The following is a 26,041-nucleotide window of genomic DNA, read 5'->3' as shown; positions in this document are numbered from 1 at the left end:
TTCAATAGGTTTAATAATCAAAAATCCATCTGTTTTGCATGTCAGTGTAAAAGTGCTGCTCATTCCAGTTGAGGAAATAATGAAAATAAATAGTGACCTGAATAAAAATTAACTGCATGCATGGTTAGACTCATGGTCTGGGCTTCTTTATTTTGGATAAATTTTATTAAAATGGACTACCTCAGGTAAATGAAAGAACGACAGAAACACACATTTATTTAACAGTGTCCTTACAAGAACAGAGCAGATTTTTAGAACTTGAATTGATAACCTCTTGTACTTATATGTGTGACCCATTTTACACTCAACTTATTATCCTCAAGCAAATGGCTCACTTTCAGACTATCTGTCCAAGAACAATGTTGCCCAGTTTTGCTCGTCCACAATTTTCTCATTTTCTCTATTGCTCCTGCATGATCTCCACACCCATTGAAAAACTGGAAGGGGAAAGGAAAAAAAAAGAAAAAACACTCTGCAAAAAGAAAACCATAAAGTCACCACACACTGAACAGAACCATTTCTGCCACCATTACTTGCTTACCTTATCCTCTCTAGTCTTAGCTTCCTCACCTAAAAGAAATAGTATAAAATAACCTTTTAGCCCTAAAAATTCTGTACCTCTATAAGACCTCACAGCCACCTCTGAAAGCTATTAATCAGATAAACAAAAACTCACATACGAAAAGCATTTTCATTACAAATATACAACAGAATAAGAATTTAGCTCAGTGCAAACTAGAGCTCTGTAGGGAAGCAAGTAGAAGTTTACCAAGCAAGCAATAGCATCAATGTAATTGTTCAGTTCCTTTTAGCGGATTTAATTATAACTATTTTAGAGCATGGTAACATGGCAAAATAGTAGGTACATCAAATTAGTTTTTTTAAAAACTTAAAAATGATATTTTAAAATAATTTAAATAATATACATTATGAAACTTATTTTCATGTAATTTCGAATCAAATTAGAACTAGAATGAGCATAATACTTTATACATGAAGATACCGAGACTCAGGCTGATTCAGAGCTCTTTCCATGCTATCTCTTGTCTGTAATGCCACCTTCTATAATTTCAAATTAGTTTCTACATGGTAGAAATGCAAATTAAGTGAGGAGTGATTATGATCAAGCTTACAGCTCAATCTATAAGTTGAAAATGAGTAAGACTGCATGCATATCCATGTTTCCTTGACAAGGTGGGCTCTGCTTTACCATGCTTGCTAAAATTCTGCCTAAGGAAATCCCAGCCTAAGGAAATGTCTTTAAGTAAAGACCTAAAAGATTAATTACAGATCATGAGTAGGAGAAAAGTACATTTTGAGCAGAGGCAACCAACCACATGTTCAAGGGTCCTTAGGAAAAGAAAACTGTTTAAACACTACAAGTATGACTAGCATTGGAAAGATGTGATTGAAAAGGCAGGAAGGAGTCAGATCACAAAGGGACTTAAAGCCTTGTCAACATTTTGGGTTTTATTCTAAACCACTGAAATAAAGGAGGTCCTATCAGATTTGCATTTTGCATTGCATTTTGGCTACCATGTGAAGAAAAAAATTGGAGGGAAAACTCCAGGAAAAAAAAAACAACATTAAAAATTTACACTATAGGCCGGGCGCAGTGGCTCATGCCTATAATCCCAGCACTTTGGGAGGCCTAGGCGTGTAGATCACTTGAGGTCAGGAGTTTGAGACCAGCCTGGCCAACATGGTAAAACCCTGTCTCTACTAAAAATTCCAAAAAAAAAAAAAAAACAAAAATAGCTGGGTGTGGTGGTGCATGCCTGTAATCCCAGCTACTTGGGAGGCTGAGGCAGGAGAATCACTTGAACCCAGGAGATGAAGGTTGTAGTGAGCCGAGGTTGCGCCACTGCACTCTAGCCTGGGTGACAGAGCGAGATTCTGTCTCAAAAAAAAAAAAAAAATTACACTATAATTTGGAAATGACTACTTCTCTTCTGCTAATATCCAAAACACATTCTGAGCCTCACAAAACAACATGTGGCAGTAAACAGCACAGTTAAGAACTTACACTAAGTTCAAATATTATGTTATTAGCTGGTACGGTATTTTGGTTCATCAAATATTGAGATGATAAGCCAAAAATAACAACTTTTATGTAATTAAATTAGTTTTAAGGAATTTAGGGGTATTATGCACACTTACCAGAATCTTTATAAAAAGCTAGAAAAAAATTATCAATAAATTAATCACTACTGATGTAAGTCACCTGGGTAAATATTTCACAGTGCCTCATTTCAAATGTTTTACACACTTAACAAAAATTGTGCTATAGTGTTAAGTACTTAAGATGACAAGACAGTACATAAAAATCAAATATTATGGTTACAATTAACGTGACAACTCCACATCTCTTTGTCTCTCATAGACTACATAATTAAAAGTTAATTGAATACCTTTCCAAAGAACCTCTTTTTCTGCCAGTGTTAGATATAGAACTCTTAGAGTGAGAGAGCAAAAGAAAGTTCTTCCTAGTTACACATTGCCAAGGACAAAAGTCAGACTAATCAAAAGATTCCCACCAAGAACTCCGTGACATCAACTAACATTTCACTGATAATTCCGCAAAAGAATATTCAGTATATACAGCCTTGATCTTTGTGAAATGGCTCATCTGTCAGGGATCTTTCATTTGCTATTCAAAATGACTAACCTAAAGGATGCTGCAAATTATGCAATGCAGATTTTTCACTTCAAGTTAACAATGTAATTTTCTAAGTCAAAACCAACTGATAGTAAAATACTATTTACACAACAAGTTTAGTCTCTGAATACTATTATTCTATAAAAGCATGTTGTAAAGGTAGATGGTCTTCGAAATAATTTAAAAGAAAAAAATTTTTAATTTACTAGTTAGGATGCTTATAAATACATGGTATAATAATTAGCTAGGAAAAAATGAAGCTAAAACTACTGTAAAGAATAAATAATCATTAAAGAGTCTTCAGTCATAGGTTAAAATATTCTTCTCACATAAATATTTACATAATTTCATCCCTACCATCCTAGTAAAGTATTATGCTCTAATAAGAACTATCCTAATCTTCACTCAGCAATATTTTCAGGCTGATATTATTATTCTCATTTCCTTGAATAATATCCATACTCCAGGGCCATTTTCTTTCTCATATTCAATATCATGCATGCTTGTATCAAGGTTCCTTTCTTCATATCCTGTCACAGTATCAATCACTGCCTCCTGTCCACTCAATCCACTTTTGATTCATCAGCCGCCGTCTTTCTGGACTCCATAACTCGACCCAAACCATTTTAACAAGACATTGACAAATAGCACCCAGAATCACTTCAACCTGTTCCACTTAGTAAACTAAGAAACAGTAACTGTGACATCTCTGCATAAGTATTCCATTCTATTCCCCAGACTGATGTATATTAATGAGAAGATGGTATTTGAAATGCTTCTTCCACATCAGCATCTAATATGATCAAATTAGGAAATGGGATGATTTATTAAATTTTGTAGAGCTGAAATATTTCTTTATATCGCTATATGTGTGGTTTCAGAAAGTGAGCTGTTGCTTTCAATTTTTCTACTGAAGATATGCCTGCATTTCACAGACGAATTATTGTCTTTAAAAAGATTGCAAGAAGGCAAAATGTTATTAAGCAAATGCTCAGTAAAACAAACTAAATCGGTTTTAAAATTCCTAATTTAATGTAAATCTTGGTTGTTTCACTGAAATTCAGTTTGTGATCTTATTTAGTCATATTTGCATCGTACTGTCTTGCTGTAGGACAGTTTTAAATTTATAGCATTACCAAGCAGCTTCACTTCTTGACTTTTAAGATATGTCCTCAATAAAATAAATAATTGCTCTCTAAGCACATATTTTGTTCTCATTTTCAGATACAAGACAAAATAAAGATCAATAGGTTAATAAAAGAATAAAATAAAAATAGAAAATCAACTGGATCATTTCTATAATTTTCATAATTAGATATTAAAATGTTTTCATTAAAGTGATCCCCAATTTAAAATTCAATAACTGTTTCATGCATAGTTTAAACTTTAAACAATAAATTAGTTTTTCATATTACATTTGGATATGAAAGGGACATTCAATACATTCACAATAAAAATAAAATGAGTTAGAATAAATGTAACATTCATATTTTCCTTAAAGAAATTCTCTTCTTACTTCATCTTCTATTTTCCAGATATCCGTTTATTCCAGAAGTCGAACTCTACACTCATCTCAAAACTAGAGGATTTCCAAGAACAAAACTACATTTAAGTCTATTTCTAGGCTGATCCCAACATACTGGGCATACTTAATCATTTTCTAATAGAGTTGCCAAAGATTTCTTCCTGTTCATGGACAAATTGAAGGATTACAAATAAACGAATTCTGAAGGAGATCTGACTTTGTTCATTGATTAGAAAACAGCTGTAAAATTTAATAGTGCAATACAATGAGGGTAATATTTGAGAAAAGGAAAAACTACAAAAACAAGGAAAGGATAGCTCATCCAATATAAAATTAATTGTGATTCTCAGGTATTTACTACTTAGATGTTATGTGAATAGGGATCATGCGGTCACTGTCACATGAATGGAATAGCAATCTTGCAATTTTAAAGAGACTAACCTAATTTTTAAGTTCAAAAAACTCAGCATTTTTCAAGTTGAAGAAATAACATAAAGAGTACTACATTGTTAAAATGTAGTCCAATCTTTCCACCCAATAATCGAGAAAAGAGTACCAGAAAAATATCATCAGACATGCTGTCCTTTGTTCCTCAGATAAAAGCATGGAGAAATGATAATTAAGCCTTTTTTAAAAGTCTGTTAAACTACTAAAATATGATAAATTAGAAGTAAATTCACAAGTATGTTCTAGTATGTAATACAAAGAAATAATAATTAAAATGATTTCTTGGCTGGGTAGGGTGGCACATACCTGTAATCCTTGCACTCAGTGAGGCCAAGGCAGGGGGATCGCTTGAGCTCAGGAATTTGAGACCAGCCTGGGCAACATGGTGAAACCCCATCTCCGCCAAAAATACAAAAATCATAGTTGGGTGTGGCGGTGTGTACCTGTAGTCCCAGCTACTCAGGAGGTTGAGGTAGGAGGATACCTTGAGTGAAGGAGGTAAAGGCTACAGTGAGCCAAGATTGCACCACTGCACTCCAGCCCAGGTGACAGAGCAACACTCTGTCTCAAATGAATAAATAAAATATAATAAAATGACTTCTAAAGAAAACAATAGCATTTATGCTGGCCTTTACAGTGTGCAATGTACGTTCAGTATATTATTTTACTAGATAAATGCACTTTCTAAAATTATATTACTTTTTCAAATTAATAAATATTTGTTACTTGTTCTAATACATTATTAACAAAAATTTTCCTAATTTTCTCTAATATACAATAATTGATCTCTTCCCTAACACCCTTTACACTTGTAGTCTACAGGCGTACGGTTTCAAGAAATCATGAGGCAACAATTACCTCATGTCACATTCACAAAATGTCTTCAATTTGACATCTTGAATCAAAAGCAAAGTATACCACTATGAAAGAAAAAATATTCATGCAAAAGAACCCGGAGAGTGAACAACAACAGGAAATATTTTGGGAGTACCAAGTTTATGAGTACATCTGTCACTTCAAATCCCTCAATGCTACCCACACACAATGGGTGTTTTGGGTATGGTACAAAATGAACATATCCACGTTATTTCAATTCCACATTAGGCAATAAAACAAAAATCACGCTGACCATGGGGTCTTCAGTACATAGAAATGACTAACAAAGCCAGACAAAAAATCAAGAGATAAGTGACAACAAAAAAAAGATGAAAATGTATTCAAAAATAAACCATAATCATCCCACTAGATAAAGAAAAAGCTTTTAACAAAAACCAGCAGTGATTGGTACTAAAAAATTCCCAGCAAATAAGAAATATGGTGGTGTTCTTCTTCAGTCTTATAAAAGGCAACCACAAGAAACTTAGTTAATATATATTTAAAAGCACATGTACCCTGGAACTTAAAGTATAATAAAAAATATATATATAAACAAAAAATTATTAAAGACAAAAATAAAAAAATTTTAAAAATTAAAGCCAAAGACTGAATACTTTCCTCCTAAGACAGGAAAAAAGGCAAGTTTGCCCACGTTCATCACTTTTCTTCAGCATAGAAGTAGATCCTAGACACTGCAATGAGCCGAGAAAACTACAGAAATAGCAAACAATTCTAAAAAGATGTAAAACTCAGTTTTCAGGTAATTAATTGTTTTCATGGAAAATCTTAAGCTATCTTCAAAATATCTGCTAGAGTTAATAAGAGTGGAAAGGTTACAGGATACAAACTAAACATACAAAAATATGTAAAATACAAAAGGTACAAAACATATACAACATGTACAAAATTACTTATATTTCTACATATACTAATCCAAAAATCCAAAATACTCCAAACTCTGAAACTTTCTGAGTGCCAGAATGATGCCACAAGTGGAAAATCCCATATCTGAGACCTTTGTTTTCTGATGGTTTAATGTACACAAACTTTGTTTCATACACAAAATAATTTAAAATACTATTTAAAATTATTCAGGCTACAAGTATAAGGTATATATGAAACATAAATTTTGTGTTTAGACTTGGGTGTTATCCCCAAGATATCTCATTATGTATATGTAAATATTACAAAATCTGAAAAAATCCAAAATCCAAAACACTTTAGGTCCCAAGTATTTCAGATAAGGAATATTCAACCTGTACTCAACAAATAATTGGAAAATAAAATGTTAAAATAATTCCATTTTCAATAGTGTCAAAAAATGTGGAAATAAATTTAACAAAATATGTATGCTATAGACTGAATGTTTGTGTCCTCAAAAATTCATATGCTGAAACCCTAATCACCAATGTGACAGTATCTGAAGATGGGTCTGGTGGGAGGTAATCAGGTCATGAGAGTGGAGCCCTCATGACAGGATTCATGGCCTTCTAAGAAGAGATAAGAGAGAATTTGCTTCCTCTCTATGATCTCCAAAATGTAACATGGGACACAAGAAGAAGACAGCCATCTGTCAACCTAAAAGACGGCCCTCACCAGAACTAGACCATGCTGTCACCCTGATCTCTAACCTCCCAGGCACCAGAACTGTAAGAAATGTATTTATGTTGTTTAAGTCACACAGTATCTTGTCACAGCTGCCCTAACTGTGTAAAACCACTATAATGAAAACTACATAACATTGTTTGGAGAAACTAAAGAAAAGCAAAATAAATGGAGAGATACAACATGTTCATAAAGTAAAACATTCTATGATGTCAATACTCCTATTCTACTGATTCAATAAACATCCAATCAAAATCCCAGCAAGCTTTTGACAAAATTGTCAAGTTGATTCTAAAATTTATATGAAAATGTAAACAATAACACCTAACTTTAAGACTTACTATAGAACCAAAGTAATCAAAATTGTCTAAGACTAGTATAAAAACAGACAAAGGAATGGAACCAAATAAACAATCCAGAAATAGAGTCACATTCGTATAGTTAGCTGGTTTTCAACAGAGGTACCAAGACTACTCAGTAAGAAAATAGGGCTAGACTGGCCAGGCGCGGTGGCTTACGCTTGTAATCCCAGCACTTTGGGAGGCCAAGGCGGGCGGATCACTTGAGGTCAGGAGTTCAAGACCAGCCTGGCCAACATGGTGAAACCCCATCTCTCCAAAAATTACAAAAATTAGCTGGGCGTGGTGGTGGGCACCTGTAATCCCAGCTACCCGGGAGGCTGAGGCACGAGAATCACTTGAACCCAGGAGGCAGAGGTTGCAGTGAGATGAGAATTGCGCCACTATACTCTAGTCTCGGCAATAGAGACTCAGTCTCAAAAAAAAAAAAAAAAAAAAGAAATAAAGAAATGTTCCTAGATCTCCGTATGAAGAAAATAATTGAACCTAACCCCCTATCTCATATGATACACAAAAATTAATTTGAATCATCAGGCAAACCCCAAAGTAACTGCTACAGAAGAAAACCACTGAGAGATGCTAAAGTTAGTAAGTGAAAGGTTGAGGAGATGCGCAGAATATTTATAGTTAGAAAATATCTCTCCCAAGATATCAACTACAAAAGGAAAGATAGTAACTTCACAGGCGAAACCTGGCACCTTAACTATATGATCAAGGTTAACACCACTATGACATAGCAGTATCACAGACCCCTTGATATGATGCAATAAAAAGTACACAATGTCATTTCTCTCGTATTCTTGCCAAAAATGAATAGCTCACTCTAATCACGAGAAAACATCACACAAACTCAGGCTGAGGGGCAATCTACAAAATAAACACCATTATTCCTCAAAAGTGCCAAAGTCATGAAAGACAAGCACAGACTCATCTTTGGATGAGGAACTCTCGTAGACTGGAGGAGACTAAGAAGAGATTAACAACTAAATGCAATATAGAATCCTGGATTGGATCCTGGAGCAGAAAAAGAACGTTATGAGAAAACTGATAAGATTTATAGTCTAGTTACTAGAACTGTATCAATGTTAATGTCCTGCTTTCGATTACCATACCAGGTGAGGTGATATGAGGGGTATAAGGAAATTCTGTATTATTTTTTACAGCTTTTCTGTTAGTCTAAAATTAGTTTAAAATAAAGGTTAGAAAGAGCCTGTAAGAAACAAAAAAAGTTAACTTGAGAATGATGATGGCAAGATGGCAGAATAGGAAATCCCAGCCCTCATTCCCCCAAGAAAGACACTGATAAAACAATATACAAACCAAAATACCTGTATGGAACTTCAAAAAACAGTTAAGAAGTTGCAGTACTCCAGGCAAGCGCAAAGCCAAGCACAGCCTCACTGAAATAATTAAGAACCATTTTACTTTACCTGCCCCTAAGGGCAGCAAATCTCCATTCAGCTCATGGCTTTTAGGGTAACGGATTGGGGAAAAGAGAAGCATGGAATGTAAGCCCAACATTCTGACTTTTCTGAGGGCCACCCAAGGGATGGGTTTCTGTCTTGCCTGGAGCACTAATGGAAACAGCATAGGTTAGATTTCTGGGTGCCAACAAAAGCAAAAGAGAACAGAAACAGATTGCTATGGCACCAGAGGGCCAGCAGTACCAAAGACAGAGACTGGGATGACTCAGCACCATTGGGAAAAGACATCCAACTTGTTTCTTCGTCAGAAGTGAGAGAGAAGAGTGAAGTACATGCTTCAAATATTCCAGCATTTTGGAGAGCTGCCAGAGGGAATGATATCTCTCACCTGCTAAAGGGTGCTGATGAGGAAGCTGGCATACATTGAAAAAAGCTGATTGGTGAAGGGCTTTCCCCATAAGAAGCCAGTCCATAAAGACTAGGAAAGGCAGCTGTTTTTTAAAACTGCATAAAAACTCAGCCAAAAAAAAAAAAAAAAAAATCACAAGGCAGTCGAAGAAAGAAGGAAACCTAGCCCAATCAAAGGAACCAAATAAATTGCCAGAAACCACCTCAAAGAAACTGAGATCTGTAAATTACCTGACAAAGAAATAAAAACAGTTGTCTTAAAGCTCAATGATCCAAAAAAGAACACAGATGCACAACTAAACGAAGTCAAGAGAACAAAGTATAAACAAAACCAAGACTATCAACAAAGAGAAATTACATTAAAAAAGCAAAAATGCTAATACCAAAGAATACAATAGCTGAATTGAAAAATTCACTAGAGAGGTTCAGTAGCAAATGCAGTCAAGCAGAAGAATAAAATCAGAAAACACAGAGAAAGGTCAATTTAAAATTATTGAGTCAGGGAAGCAAACAAGAAAAATAATAAAGAAAAGTGAAGGAAGCCTAAGGGACTATAAGACATCACTAAACAGACCAATATACGTATTATGGAGTTACAGAAGAAGATAGAGAAAGAAACAGAGAGTTTACTGTGGAGTTAAGAAGAATAAACAGAAATGAACAGAGAGCTTATTTGAAGACATAATGGCTAAAAAATTCCCAAATCTGAGAAAACAAATAGGCACCCAAATTTAAGAAGTTCAAATGACTTCATCCTTTCACTTCAAGAGTGAAGTAAAAGAGGCCCACATAGACACATTATAATCAAATTAACAAAAGTTAAAGGCAAAGAGAGAATCTTGAAAGCAGCAAGAGAAAAGTAAATCATCATACACAAGGGAGCTTTCATAAGATTTCAGCAATTTTGCAGAGGAAACATTACAAGCCAGAAAGGAATCAGGTGATATATTCAAAGTGCTGAAAGCAAAAAACAAAAACAAACAAACAAAAAAAACCCTGTCAATCAAGAACACTATATCAAGCAAAATTGTTCTACAAGAACAAAAGACAAATCAAATCTTTCCCAGATAAACAAAAGCTAAGGGAGTTCTTCACTACCAGACCTGCCTTACAAGAAATACTAAGAGGAGTCCTGCAAGTGGAAATGAAACGACACTAGACAGCAACACAAAAGTACATGAAAACATAAAGCTCACTGGTAAAGGTAAATAAATACACAAGTACAGAGTACACTAACACTGTAATGGTGGTATGTAAAACATTTTTAATTCAGATATAGAATTGAAAAGATGACAGTATAAAAAATAACTAACTATAAGCTATATTAATGGATACAATAAGATGTAAACTGTGATATCAATAACATAAAATAGAAGTGGAGAAACATACAGGAGCAGTATTTTTGTATAAAATCAAAGGTTATTACCAACTTAAAATAGACAATGTTTTGTGTAAGCCTCATGGTAACCACAAAGAAAATACCTATAGAACATATACAAAATAAAATCAGAAAAAAAATCATAGCATGTCAATACAAAAATCAACAAAACAAAAAGGAAGGCAGCAGGAGACATGAGAGACAAAATAGCTATAAGGCAGAAAACAATCAACAAAATGGCAACAGTAAGTCCTTCCCCATCAGTAATTACTGTAAATGTAACTGGATTAAACTCCCCAAACAAAACACACAAAAGTAGCTGAATGAATTTTTCAAAACACACTCATACACACAAAATACAATTACAGTATATACTGTTTACAAAAGATGTGCCTTAGATGTAAAGACACACATATACTGAAAAAGATGAAAAAGATAATCCATACAAATGGTACAAAAAAAGAGCAGAAGTGGCCATACTTACATAAGACAAAATAGACTTTAAGTCAAAGACTGTCACAAGAAAAAAAGAAAATTACATAATGATAAATGGGTCATTATTCTGGAATATATAACAATTATATATATATGCACCTAACACCAGAGCACTCAAATATATAAAGTAAACATTGCCAGAATGGAAGGGAGAAGTATTTAGTAACATAGTAACAGTAGGATATTTCAATAATCCACTTTCAACAATGGATAGAAAAATAAGACATAAGATAAGAGGACCTGAACAACACTACAGATGAATTAGACCTAACATAAATACACAGAACACTCCACACAACAGCAGCAAAATATGCATTCTTCTCAAGTGTACATGGAACATTCTCCACGATAGATTTCATGTTAGGCCACAAAACAAGTCTTAACAAATTTAATAAGACTGAAATCATAGCAAGTATCTTTTCGAAACACAAAGAAATGAAACTAGACATCAATAGCAGTAGAAAAATCAGAAAATCCACAAATATGTAGAAATTAAACTACACACTCTTGAACAACCAAATACATCAAAGAAGAAATCATAAGAGAAATTAGAAAATACCTTTAAACAAATGAAAACACAAACACACATAGTAAAACTTAAGAGAAACAGCAAAAGCAATACTGAAGGAAAGTTTTAGCATGAACACCTACATTTAAGAAAAAAAGAAAAGTCTCATATCAAACTTAATACTTCAAGGAACTAAATAAAGAACAAATTAAACCAAAAATTATCCAAAGAAAGAAAATAAAAATGATTAGAGAAAAAAATAAATAAAATAGAGAACAGAAAATCTTTAGAAAAAAATCAACAAAACTAAGAGTTTTGAAAAACAACAACAAAATTAAAAAGTACTTAGTTAGATTAAGAAAAAATGAGGCTGGGCAAGGTAGATCATACCTATAATGCCAGCACTTTGGGAGGATAAGGTGTGCGAGGACCAGTTGACACCAGGAGTTGGAGACTAGCCTGGGCAATATGGTAAGACTGATTTCTACAAAACATATTTTTAAAAGTCAGCCAGGCCTGGTGGTGTATGCTTGTATTTCTAGCCACTTAGGAGACTGAGGCGAGAAGATCATTGAGCCCAGGAGTTTGAGGCTGCAGTGAGCTGACTGCACCAATACACCCAAGCCTGGGTGACAGAGCAACACCTCACCTCCAAAAAAAAAAAAAAAGAAAGAAAGAAAAAGAAAAAATACCAGAAGCGTAATAACTAAAATCAGAAATGAAACAGCAGACATTACAATTGATGCCACAAACATTGAAAGGATTATAAAAGACTACTAAGAATGCTAATAAACTGGATAACCTAGAAAAAGTGGATAAATTCCTAGAAACATACCACCTACCAAGACTGAATCATGAAGGAAGAGAAAATCTTAACAGACCTATAACTAATAAGGAGATTGAATCAGTAAGCAAAAACCTTCTAACAAAGAAAAGCCCAGGAGCAGATAGCTTCACTGCAGAATTCCACCAAACATTTAAAAAGAAATTAACGTCAATCCTTTTCAAAATCTTCCAAAAAACTGAAAAGGAGGGAGTACTTCCAAACTCATTTTATCAGGCCAGCATTACTCTGATACCAATGCCAGACAAATATATTACAAGAAAACTGCAAGCCATAAGTCCCTGATGAATACTGATGCAAAAATCCTTAACAAAATACTGGTAAACTCATGTCTGGGGAATGCAAGTGCTACCACCACCGGGCTGAAAAAAAGAAACCCAACCTAGCCTATTGGACAATGAGAAGCCACGTACACCCCGGCCAATAGCCAGAACCAAATGCAAGATAGATGAGTGAGGCCACATTAGACCATCCAGTTCCAATCAAGCTATCAGATGACTAACTGCATGAATGACCCCAGGTGAGAAAAAAATAAGTGCCAGCTAAGCTCAATCAAAATTATATAATTATAAGAAAATAAATGATTGTTGCTTTACATCGCTGAATTTGGGAATAATTTGTTACAAAGCAATAAATACTTAATAAGGCATACCTTCTTGTTCTGCTTTTTGACCTAGACCTCTGAACTCTATAGGATTTCCCTCGACCCCTTGAACGACTTCGACTTCGTTTCCTTCTGGAGCCATAAGAAGAGCTACTGCTTGATCGATGCCTGCGTCTGAAATAAAATATAATCAAAGATCATTGCTATAAAAATTTTTATTATGAGCATTAAGGAAAAACCTTCTAGATTCTAAAGAATCATCTGATTTTTACTGTCTCACTGTCTCCTGGAAGCAAATAGAGATAAATTAAAATGTTATTTCTCTTGAACAGTCATATGACTGGTTCATAACTTAGTGATTGGATCAGTACTAATTAAGGTATTAAGGGTCTTAGAATCTTTCCAAATATCATCAGATTATATGGTATGAAAACTAAACCAAGGCCAGGCTCAGTAGCTCATGCCTGTAATCCCAACATGTTGGGAGGCCAAGGCAGGAGGATCGCTTGAGGCCAAGAATTCGATACCAGCTTGGGCAACACAGCAAGGCCAAGTCTCCACAAAAAATAAAAATAAAAAAACTTAGCTAGGCATGGTGGCACATGCCTCTAGTACTAGCTATTCAGGAAGCTGAGGTGGGAGGATCCCTTGAGTCCAAAAGATATGACTGTACCGCTGCACTCCCGCCTGAGTGACAGAACAAGATCTTGTCTCTAAAAAAATTTAAAATTAAGGCCAGGCACGGTGGCTCACGCCTGTAATCCCAACACTTTGGGAGGCCGAGGAGGGCAGATCACCTGAGGTCAGGAGTTCAAGACCAGCCTGACCAACATGGTGAAACCCTGTCTCTACTAAAAATACAAAACTAGCTGGGCATAGTGGTGCATGCCTGTAATCCCGGCTACTTGGAAGGCTGAGAAGAACTGCTTGAACCTGGGAGGCAGAGGCTGCAGTGAGCTGAGATCACGCCATTGTACTCCAGCCTGGACAACAAGAGCAAAACTCCGTTGCAGCACTGTTCACAATAGCAAAGGCTTGGAACCAACCCAAATGTCCATCAATGACAGACTGGATTAAGAAAATGTGGCACATATACACCACGGAATACTACGCAGCCATAAAAAAGGATGAGTTCACATCCTTTGTAGGCACATAGATGAAGCTGGAAACCATCATTCTCAGCAAACTATCGCAAGGACAAAAAACCAAACACCGCATGTTCTCATTCACAGGTGGGAATTGAACAATGAGAACTCTTGGACACAGGAAGGGGAACATCACACACCGGGGCCTGTCATGGGGTGGGGGGCTAGTGGAGGGATGGAATTAGGAGATATACCTAATGTAAATGACGAGTTAACAGATGCAGCACACCAACGTGGCACATGTATACATATGTAACAAACCTGCATGTTGTGTACTATAACTTAAAGTGTAATAAAATAAAAAATAATTCATTAGAAAAATAAATAAATAAATGCACTAGAAAAAAAATTAAATTAAAAAAGAAAACTACACCACTTTGTATCTATTTGCCTACTAAGAACAGACAAAGGTTGAGGACACTAGACCCACGGACTGAACCTGGTGGAACAAAAAAAACTCTGGGCTGAGACTTTCATAAATATATAGCTAGTAAAAGAAAAATGTTTTATCTAGCAAAATTAAAAATACAAAAACATGAATTTTAAAGAATGTTATCCTCATTACTATATAAATAAAAATTACGAAAATCACCTTCTATCATAAGAATGTGAACGAGGCTGAAGATCTCTGGACCAAGATCTTGACTTTGATCTTGATTTCCTTCCTCCTTTCTTTCGGCTGTATGTTCTACTATCTGAAGAACTGCTCGAGGAGGACCGTCTACGGTGTTTCTTTTTTCTCTTGCTTCTGCTTTCTTCTTCAGTATCTGATGACCGACGTCCCATTTCTATAAGCATAAATTTGAAGAATATTATTTCTAACATGGTGGCACAATGGATGAAATGCAATATATTAATTTTTTATTTCACTTATTTATTTATTTTAGAGATGGGGTCTCCCTCTGTATCCCAGGCTGGAGTGTAGTGGTACAATCATTGCTCACTGCAACCTGGAAGTCCTGGGCTCCAGCGATCCTTCCCCCAAGCCTTCCAAAGTGCTGGGACTACAGGCATGAGCCACCATTTCTGGCCTCAATGTACTGCTTTTTATAAAACTTTGTAAAATTTTTAAAAGTCTTATTCAAAGTAAAATTGTTTATGTGCCTGGCTTCTTGACAAGACTGAGAACAGTTCTTTATATCAATTATCTGATATTTTAAGTTTTATTTCTCATTAATTATATGACATTTTCTTTAGTAATCAACCAACTATTCCTTTATTCTTACATTCCCTAATGACAAAAGATATTTTACTATCTTAGAGTTGAATTTTTTTTCTAACAGAAAATTCTACATCTTTAAATAGCTAAAACCTCATTAGTCATCAACAAACTACAAACTGAAACAATGAACTATAATAATCATTTCACTTGTGAAACTCAGGGGAGAAAATATTAACTAAACTACTAAAGTTGATGAGGTTATTGAGAAATCAGTCAGCTCTTCACACACTGCTAGTACCTCTATAAGGTGGTAGAATAATCTTTTTAGAAAGCAATAAAACAATAAATTAAGCATATATAATAGATATTATATCTATAACAGATATCCACATTTGTATGTGTATATTACACACACACATATATATTTATATCCACATTAAGAAATACATACACAAGTGAGTAATAATAATCTAAAAATGTTGATGCTTTTTTGACAGAGAAATCCTACTTCTACAAATACATCTGAAAAAATTTTTCTAAAGGATATATTCATGAAAATATTCATCACAGCATTATTATAGTGGTATCCATTGAGATAATTTAAGAAAATATGTACATATGAAAATTAGTATTTAAATGATGCAATATAATTTTCATAATATAAAATATAGTTTTTCAAACTACTTCTATATAGTTATGGTAACACGGACATTTAGTATACAACAGAAAAAACAAATAGAACCTAAGGCTTTCATATTTAGGAATTAACTTTGCTGACCAGAAGCTTAGTTGTCTTACTTTAATCTTTAGATTCTCATATGCAATACTATTTTTTATTAAAATAGTTATTAGTTATCTTTCAAAGTCATATAAAAACAAGATCCATTCGTTGTAATCGCTTAGGATAAATAAAAGCTCACATCATCTTTAATATTTATTCAAAATAAGTTAAATACCATCACTATAAACAAAGTATTATGTTGGTGCAAAAGTAATTGCAGTTTTTACCATGACTTTTAATGGAATATATTTATATACATATAAATAAAATATATATTATCTATTTAATACATTAAATATATATTATGTATAGTATGTTTAACATTAAATATATTATATATTAAATATTAACTATATAATACTTAATATTAACTGTATATTTAACATATTAATTAATATTAATATATTAATTCTATATTATTTATACATTTAATAATTAATACATTCCATTAAAATTAATGGCAAAAACCACAATTACTTTTGTGCCAACTTATAATATGTTAAATTACTGCTTTGCTTTCAGAAGCATCAGGTGAGCCAGCCCCTCCCTGATTCCAATACAATACCAGTTGAAAAAATCTCTTAGGACTCAAATCAAAACTTTAAGCTATTTACCTAGAGCCAGAATTAAGGATTTTAAATGTAGCTCTGAACGTCCAAGTTGCTCACATGTCTAAGATTTTAGTTTAACAAAACACTGGGAAGACTTGGTTTTGAAGCTTTCAGTAAATCACTAACATATCTAAGCCAGTTTCCTCATTTAAAAAACGAAACTACAATAGGTAAAAGATTACCACGATACTTTCCAGCTTTAAAATGACTATGAAAGTGGCCAGGTGCAGTGGCTCACGCCTGTAATCCCAGCACTTCGGGAGGCCAAGGCGGGCGGATCCTGAGGTCAGGAGTTCGAGACCAGCCTGATCAACATGGTGAAACCCCATCTCTACTAAAAACACAAAAAGTAGCTGGGCGTGGGGGCATGCGCCTGTAGTCTCAGCTACTCAGTAGTCTGAGACAGGAGAATCGCTTGAACCTGGGAGGCGGAGGTTGCAGTGAGCCGAGATCGTGCCATTGTACTCCAGCCTGGGTGACAGAGCGAGACTCCATCTCAAAAAAAAAAAAAAAAAAAAAGACTATGAAATTATAAATATATACAACATGTATATATATGTAAATACAAACATACATTTAAATACAAACATAATTCAGATGTATATAAGGTATATCTGTACATACATATAAATTCAGATGTGTACATGATATCCATTTATACATAAAATATATACATATATCCATTATATATATCAAATAGATACCCACATATGTATGTGTGTATATTATACACACACACATATACTTATATCCATGTTAAGAAATATGTACACAATTGAATGATAATAATTTCATTTCTTGGCTTTTAATTCCTTTCTTGTTTTTACCTTTAATCATTTAAGAATGTTCTTCACAAACAAATAACCATTTAAATTAAGATGAGCTTTTACTATCTTGCTATCTTGTTTTAAAAAATACCAAAATAAGATTAAAGAAATTAAAAAGTATAAATTTGAAAGGATAGAGACTAGAAAACAACAAGAACATGAGATAGGTCAACAAACTTTTGGCAAGTGAAAAACACATGGAGAATTTAGAGCTAAGAAAACTTATTATCAGGCAACTGTAGAGAATTCCAACAGGAGAAAAGCAAATTCACATAGCAAAAATCAGAAAGGATCAGGAATTTAAGACACCAGATACCAGAGCAGGCACAATGAGGCCATGAGGCTAAAAACAACAACAAAAAAAATTGATTGAATTTATGTAGAAGTGTCCCCGAGTCCCTCCATTCTACCCAGCCAGGTGATACTCTTCCCCAGTCCTCAGAGGAGAGAACATTTATTTTGGGGAGAAAAATGAATCAAAGAAGCACCAGGTCCAAGGACACAGTAAAAAAAGACAGAGATGCCAAACTAAAAGTTAAAGAGATTAAGTTAAGTTAAAGTCTATAATCAAATAGAAAAGTCATAGCCCTCTGTGTGCTTGGATCCAAGAATTCTGAAGTCAAGCATATCTCCTACAATGGCAATTAGAGGATTCTTGAATATCTGCAAAAACTGAACAACACCTAAGAAAAGATATATAAGCATTTGAGGGTTCCCCCCAAAAAGGGCAGGCCCCCACCCAATCACCCTATAATGAAGCCTACTAGTTGACAAGTCCAAACCTTAAATACAGGTTACAACTGTATTTACAACATTTTTCTGTAAACATTTTTTCTGTTAACTTTTTGCTGAATATACAACAAAATATAACCAAACATGATGAAAGCCTTCACCATAAAAGACAGAAACTAAAACAGAAAGAAAATAAGCAAATGATAGTAAACCAGAGCATACAGAAGAAAACTTCCAAGAACAAAAATAACAGCTAATATCCTCAGATGCATATGACAGGATGATCCAGCAAACAAGACTAGGAGGAACATTTGGAGAATAGGACAGATAGCTTAAAATTTTAACAAAGGACAATTTAAAAAAACCACGCGCGCGCACACGCACACACACACAGAAGGCCAGGTACTGTGGCTCACGCCTGTAATCCCGGCACTTTGGGCAGCCAAGGCAAACAGATCACTTGAGTCCACGAGTTTGAGACCAGCCCCGCCAACATGGTGAAAACTGGTCTCCACAAAAAATACAAAAATTAGCTGGATGTGGTGATGCATACTTGTAGTACCAGCTACTCAGGAGACTGAGGCAGGAGGATCACCGGAGCCCAAGTGGGCGAGGCTACAGTGAGCCAACATTGTGCCACTGCATTCCAGCCTGGGAGACAGAGCGAGACCCAGTCTCAAAAAAACAGACAACAAAAACAATAAGGTTGGAAAAGAGGTTAAAGGACTCAAAAAAAGAAAGAAAGAAATAAAGAGACAGACATTTTACAAACAGAAGAGGATCAATCTGGAGGTCCAAAATGCACCAGATACGCATTCTATATAAAAAAAAAAAGAATAGAAAAGCTCAGCATAATGGCATAAGCCTGTAGTCCCAGTTACTCTGAACGCTGAAATGGGAGGACACCTTGACCCCAGGAGTTCAAAGCTCCAGTGAGGTATAATCCCACCACTGCACCCCCAGCCTGGGTGACAGGGTGAGATCCTGTCTTTAAAAACAGGAGAAAAGGGATGAAAAAAAATTACCCAAAAATTAAATTTCCAGGCCAGGCATGGTGGCTCACATTTGTAATATCAGCACTTTGGGAGGCCAAAGTGGGTGGATTGCTTGAACCCAGGAGTTTAAGACCAGCCTGGGCAACATGGTGAAACCCCTGTCTCTACAAAAAATCAGCTGAGCATGGTGGTGCACACCTGTAGTCCCAGCTACTTGAGGAGGCTGAGGCAGCAGGATCACCTGAGCCCAGAAGGTCCAGGCTGCAGTGAGCTGCAATCACCCTACTGCACTCTAGTCTGGGTGACAGAATAAGTCCTTGTTTCAAAGTTCCAGAATTGAAAGATGAATTGCCCTAAGTCCCTGGGACAATGATTTTTCTAAAAAGACATACACCCAGTATATCTCATAAAAACTTTAGACACCAGGAATATACAGAAGATCCTAGAAATTTCTAAAGACAAAAAAAATATGGGTAGCACAATAAAAGGCATATGGGTTTTCACAACACAGAAAACAACGGAGACTAGCCTTTAAAATGCTGAGAAAACGAATCTCAACCTAGAATCTCCATCCAGCCAAATCACTGTTCCGCTACGAGATTAGAATAAAGACATTCTCAGACATGTAAGGTCTCAAAATTATACCCCACACTCTCCCCTTTTCATGAAGTTACTCGACAGTGTGTTCCATGAAAAGAGTACAACAACAGACAACCCAGATTCAAAATATAAGTAATCTTATACTGAAGATACGAAAGACATCCCAGACTGATAGCATATAAGCAATACATCAATAAACAAGAAAAAAAAATCCTTTCCCTATAGAAGCTTACATTCTAGTACCAGCGATTTTCAAAATGAGGCCTGTAGACCCTTGGGGATCTCTACAACACTTTCAGGGGACTCAAGAAGTCAAAACTATATTCACTGTAACACTAAAACATTATTTACCTTTTTCATCGTGCTGACTTTTGCACTGATGGTGCAAAAGTAATAGTGGACAAAACTGCTGGCACCTTAGCACAAATCAAGGCAGAGGCACCAAATTATACTTAGTAGTCACTGTATCCCTCACTGCCATACAGTCACAGTTTAAAAAAAAAAAGCAATTTCAATTAAGAATGTCCTCAATAAAGCAGTAAAAATCATAAATTTTACTAAATTTCCACTTGAGTACATACACATCTTTTTAATATTCTTATGAAATGAGAGATACACGTAACTTCTGCCATATATTGAAGAACGCTGGTTATTTCAAGAACAAGCATTTGTGTAACTGAATTGCAACTTGAATTAGCTGCTTTTATTATGAAACATTATTTTATTTTAAAAACTCACTATAATTATGCAGACTTGAGTATCTGGAAAACCTTTTCTTGAAAATGAAGGGATCCTTCCATTTCAAGGAAAACAGTATTCATTGCTGATGATAAAATTCAAGCTTGCAAGCAAAAATTTGAATTTTAGATAATTTGTATTGCCACCATGAGAATGATAGCTTCTGAATACTTAAAAACTTCCAAGATCATCAGTGATATTAACAAACGTGAATTTTTGATATATAATGAAGGGTGTTAACATTAGAAAGATATGCCTAACTCAGTGAGCCAATATTTTCCAAATGGCCAATGCAAAATGTCACAAAATCACGCATGGGTAAAGATCCACTCAGAGTGTAAGTCAGACCAATAGATTTTAACATAATGGAGTACCAAAGGTCATCCATATGGTTTCAAAAACCATATTAAAACAGAACTTCAAGAAATTAACACTTAATCAACTTTTGGTGTGATACGAAAGACATAATTACCTGAAAAGGGTTACTAAAACACTTATCTGTATAAAGCCAGATTTGCTTCATAAACTTCAATCAAAACAGTTTATCTCAGTGGATTGAATGAAGAAGCAGATATGAGAATCCAGCCATCTTCTATTAAACCAGACATTAGAGATTTGCAAAAAAGGAAAATAATGCCACTTTTCTCACTAAGTTTGTTTTGGAAAACACAGTTATTTTTCATATCAAACATACTATTTATGTTACCATATTTTGGGTTTATTGTTATTAAGTGAATTCATGAAGATTTCAAAATTTTGTTTTAATTAATAAGGTAAATACTCATAGATATAATCCAAATAAATGTTATTGGAGTCCTCAACAATGTTTCAGAGTGTAAAGAGACCCTAAGACTCAAATGTTTGAGAACCACTGCTCTAAGATACCTACAGTCATTCCCATTCTCTATTTCTGTCCTTTATACTACATCTCTGAGTAAGGCAAAAAAAGTAGAAAAAAAGGAAGGGACACAGATCTATCTGTCTTGGGGGTGACCAAAAAAAGAGAAAAGGAGAAGGTGAGTATAAATTTTTTATTTGTTCTAATTACAAACCACATAATTTATCCATAATAGAAGGCTGGTTGATTACATTTAACACAGGTTAATGAAAGATAACAAAAGTCCTTCCTTGGAACATACCTCAAAATAACAAGAGCCATTTACAAGAAACCCACAGCCAATATCATACTGAATGAGAAAAAGCTGGAAGAATTCCTCTTGAAAACCAGCACAAGACAAGGATGTCCTCTCTCACCACTCCTATTCAACATAGTATTGAAAACTCTGGCCACAACAATCAGGCAAGAGAAAAAAATAAAGGGTATTCGAATAGGAAGACAGGAAGTCAAATCGTCTTTGCAGATGACATAATCCTATATCTAGAAAACCTCATCATCTCAGCTCAAAAGCTTATTAAGCTGATAAGCAACTTCAGCAATGTTTCAGGATACAAAATCAATGTGCAAAAATCACTAGCATTCCTATACACTAACAACAGACAAGCAGAGAGCCAAATCATGAATGAACTCCCATTTACAACTGCTATAAAGAGAACAAAATACCTAGGAATACAGCTAACAAGGGAAGTGAAGGACCTCTTCAAGGAGAACTACAAACCACTGCTCAAGGAAATCAGAGAGGACACAAACAAGTGGAAAAACGTTCCATGCTCGCAGATAGGAAGAATCAATATTGTGAAAATGGCCATACCACCCAAAGTGACCTAAAGATTCAATGCTATTCCCATCAAACTACCATTAACATTCTTCACAGAATTAGAAAAAAAACTATTTCAAAATTCATATGGAACCAAAAAAGAGCCCATATAGCCAAGACAATCCTTAGCAAAAAGAACAAAGCTGGAGGCATCATGCTACCTGACTTCAAACTATACTACCAGGCTACAGTAACCAAAACAGCATGGTACTAGTATAAAGGCAGACACATAGACCAATGGAACAGAATAGACAACTCAGAAATAACACCGCACATCTACAACCATCTGTTCTTTGACAAACCTGACAAAAACAAGCAATGAGGAAAGGACTCCCTATTTAATAAATGGTACTGGGAGAACTGGCTAGCCATATGTAGAAAATTGAAAGTGGACCCCTTCCTTATATCTTACACAAAAAATTAACTCAAGATAGATTAAAGACTTAAATGTAAAACCCAAAACTATAAAAACCTTAGAAGAAAATCTAGGCAATACCATACAGGACAAAGGCACGGGCAAAGATTTCATGGCAAAAACATCAAAAGCAATTGCAACAAAAACAGAAATTACAAATGGGATCTAATTAAACTAAAGAGTTTCTGCACAGCAAAAGAAACTATTATCAGAACGAACAATCTATAGAGGAAAATTTTTGCAACCTATACAACTGACAAAGGTCTAATATCCAGGGTCTATAAGGAAGTTAAACAAATTTACAAGAAAAAAAAGGAATCCCATTAAAAAATGGGCAAAGAACATGAACAGACACTTCTCAAAAGAAGACATTTATGCGGCCAACAAACATGAGAAAAAACTCAACATCACTGATCATTAGAGAAATGCAAATCAAAACTACAACGAGATATCATCTCATGCCAGCCAGAATGCAATTATTAAAAAGTCAAGAAATGGCCTGGCACAGTGGCTCACGCCTGTAATCCTAGTACTTTGGGAGGCTGAGCGGGGTGGATCATGAGGTCAGGAGATGGAGACCATCCTGGCCAACATGGTGAAACCCTGTTTCTATTAAAAATACAAAAATTAGCTGGGCGTGGTGAAGCGTGCCTGTAATCCCAGCTACTCGGGAGGCTGAGGCAGGAGAATTGCTTGAACCAGGGAGTCAGAGGTTGCAGTAAGCCGAGATCACGCCACTACACTCCAGCCTGGTGACAGAGTGAAACTCCCGTCTCAAAAAAAGAAAAAAAAAGTCAAAAAACAACAGATGCTGGCAAGGCTGTGGAGAGACAGGAACACTTTTATTAATAAACTGTTGGTGAGAATGTAAATTAGTTCAACCATTGTGGAAGATGATGTCACAGGCATTGTCCAGAACAGGTGATACTTTGAGGAATCAGCAGTGTGGTGATTCCCCAAAGACCTAGAACCAGAAATACCATTTGACCCAGCAATCCCATTACTGGGTATATACCCAAAGGAATAGAAATCATTCTGTTATAAAGACACATGCACGTTTATGTTCACTGCAGCATTATTCACAATAGCAAAGACACAAAATCAAACTAAATGCCCATCAATGATAGACTGAATAAAGAAAATGTGGTACATATACATCACAGAATATTATGGAGCCACAAAAAAAGAATGAGATCATCATTTGCACGGACATGGATGGAGCTGGAAGCCATTATCCTCATCAAACTAACACAGGAAGAGAAAACCAAACACCGCATATTCTCACTCATAAGTGGGAGCTGAACATTGAGAACACATGGACCTGGGAGGGGAACAACACACAATGGGGCCTGTGGTGGGGGCATGGGGGAAGGGAGAGCATCAGGAAAAATAGATAACGCATGCTGGGCTTAATATTTAGGTGCAGTAAACCACCATGGCACATGTTTACTTACGTAATAAACCTGCACATCCTGCACATGTACCCCAGAACTTAAAATAAATCCTTCCTTAGAGAAACCAAGAAAAGTTTGAAAAACCACTGTGACAAAACTATAAATATTTCAAGTGACACATTTACATTTCAGAAAAATTATACTGAAATATAATTAATCCCAATAAAAGAAAGCAAAAGGTCACCATATTTCTTTGTTATAGTTAACTTCAAACATTTATTCACAAAAGGGAGTGAATACTAACAGCAAATCACAAAGTAGATCCCAAAATTGTCTTCTCTATAAATGACAGGTACTGAAGTCCTACTCACCACCACAGACATAAACTTACCCCTAGATTTCCATAATATCATCAGCATGTAATTAAATATACTTGCCAATTCAAGACATGGTAATCAATTTATATTACATACTCCTAGTAAGGAAGAATTCTTTATACTTAACTCCACCAGTAAGGTGCAATGAATGGAAAGACACATTGATAGTTCTTTCTGATAAGGGCAATGAATGATGAATGGAGTACAGGCTTTTAGAGTCCTACAAGCTAACAATTTTCAATCTATCTGTAGGGGAAAGAGACAACATGGGACAGAGCTCCTATAGCTCTTGGTTTCCTGTTCTCACTCTAGTTCTTCCTGGTTGTAGCCTCGTGGTTGCAAAACTCACCCAACTACTCCCACTACAGAATTGAAGCCATGGCATGTAATGACTACAGGAGGAGATCAATTTACAGAAATATCTTAATGTAAAGTTCAGGTGCCTGATTGAAGAGGTAAAGCCAACATGTGGTCATTCAAGAAAAGAGAACTCAAAGGACTACACAAGTAGTTCCTTTGTCCAGTTATTGATAAGAGTACAAGAAGCAGTTATCTCTTTCAGAAAACAGGCAATCAGTTTGAAGAACAAAGATTCCCAAAGGACATGATAGCTTATAATTACTTCTCCACTACTCACTCATTAGTATATCAAACTATAATTTTCTTGATTCTGGACACATGGCCAGAAAAAGTGAAAACAATGGTCATTTCAATGGGAAATCCACCTCAAAGAAGAAAAGTAAAACTGGGGTGAAAACTAACATATTAAGAAATCCATAAACAAGTACACAACTCTTTATCTCAAAAGAGATAAAGAATTCTGTCAAAACACTTCTCCCATCACAATTAAAAACTTGCAAGCATCTCTCTTTTTAAAAAAGCATGATCAATCATAGGAATTTATCCCCAATGGTTTGAACATGAAAGCAGGAAATACAACTATAGATCTACTATAAACAACCCGCTTTCAGAACTTTTCCAATTCATAACACCCCTCTTTGTGAGACTAGTTGAGTTGGCAAGGCCAATTAACAGAAGGTGCCAGCTGTTTTTGTCGTTTTCAGATTCTGACATTTTTAGCCCTCTTATTGAAAAACATAAAGTGTTATATCACTTAGCATGAAATCTTTGCCTGCAAAGAAAGTGAATATTTATAAACTCTAAGACTAGAGAGGCTCTTAAAGGATACCTAGTTTCCCCCAAGGTTGCAACTGTCACACCTGCTCCAAATCTTAAACCTGGGAACTCTGCTTACCTCCTTCACTTAGAGCTTTTATAATACATCTAAGTTCAAAGATGACAACTCGAATGCTTTCTTGTGACAACATAAGACATTTGAATTTATTTATCTACTACCTAGTTAGCTGGAACATAATTGGGTTACTGCTAATTCTGAAAGTGTAAAAAAATATTTTTT

General features: G+C 35.1%; 1 protein-coding gene across 9 annotated transcripts in view; it reads right to left on the bottom strand.

Annotated features, from left to right (window-relative positions):
* Positions 1-26,041, bottom strand: part of RSRC1 (arginine and serine rich coiled-coil 1) — a 443,687-nt gene that overhangs the window by 412,391 nt on the left and 5,255 nt on the right. For all 9 annotated transcript variants that reach the window (XM_063704321.1, XM_055381899.2, XM_055381901.2 and 6 more), the window contains exons 2-3: positions 14,870-15,065; positions 13,181-13,306 (exon numbers count right to left, since the gene is read on the bottom strand). In XM_063704321.1, the coding sequence (XP_063560391.1) occupies positions 13,181-13,306; positions 14,870-15,065 (322 nt within the window). The remainder of the gene's footprint in view (positions 1-13,180; positions 13,307-14,869; positions 15,066-26,041) is intronic.

This window comes from Gorilla gorilla, chromosome 2 (assembly GCF_029281585.2).
Source record: "Gorilla gorilla gorilla isolate KB3781 chromosome 2, NHGRI_mGorGor1-v2.1_pri, whole genome shotgun sequence".
NCBI classification, from domain to species: Eukaryota; Metazoa; Chordata; class Mammalia; order Primates; family Hominidae; genus Gorilla; species Gorilla gorilla.
This window is presented reverse-complemented; position numbering and strand designations above follow the sequence as displayed.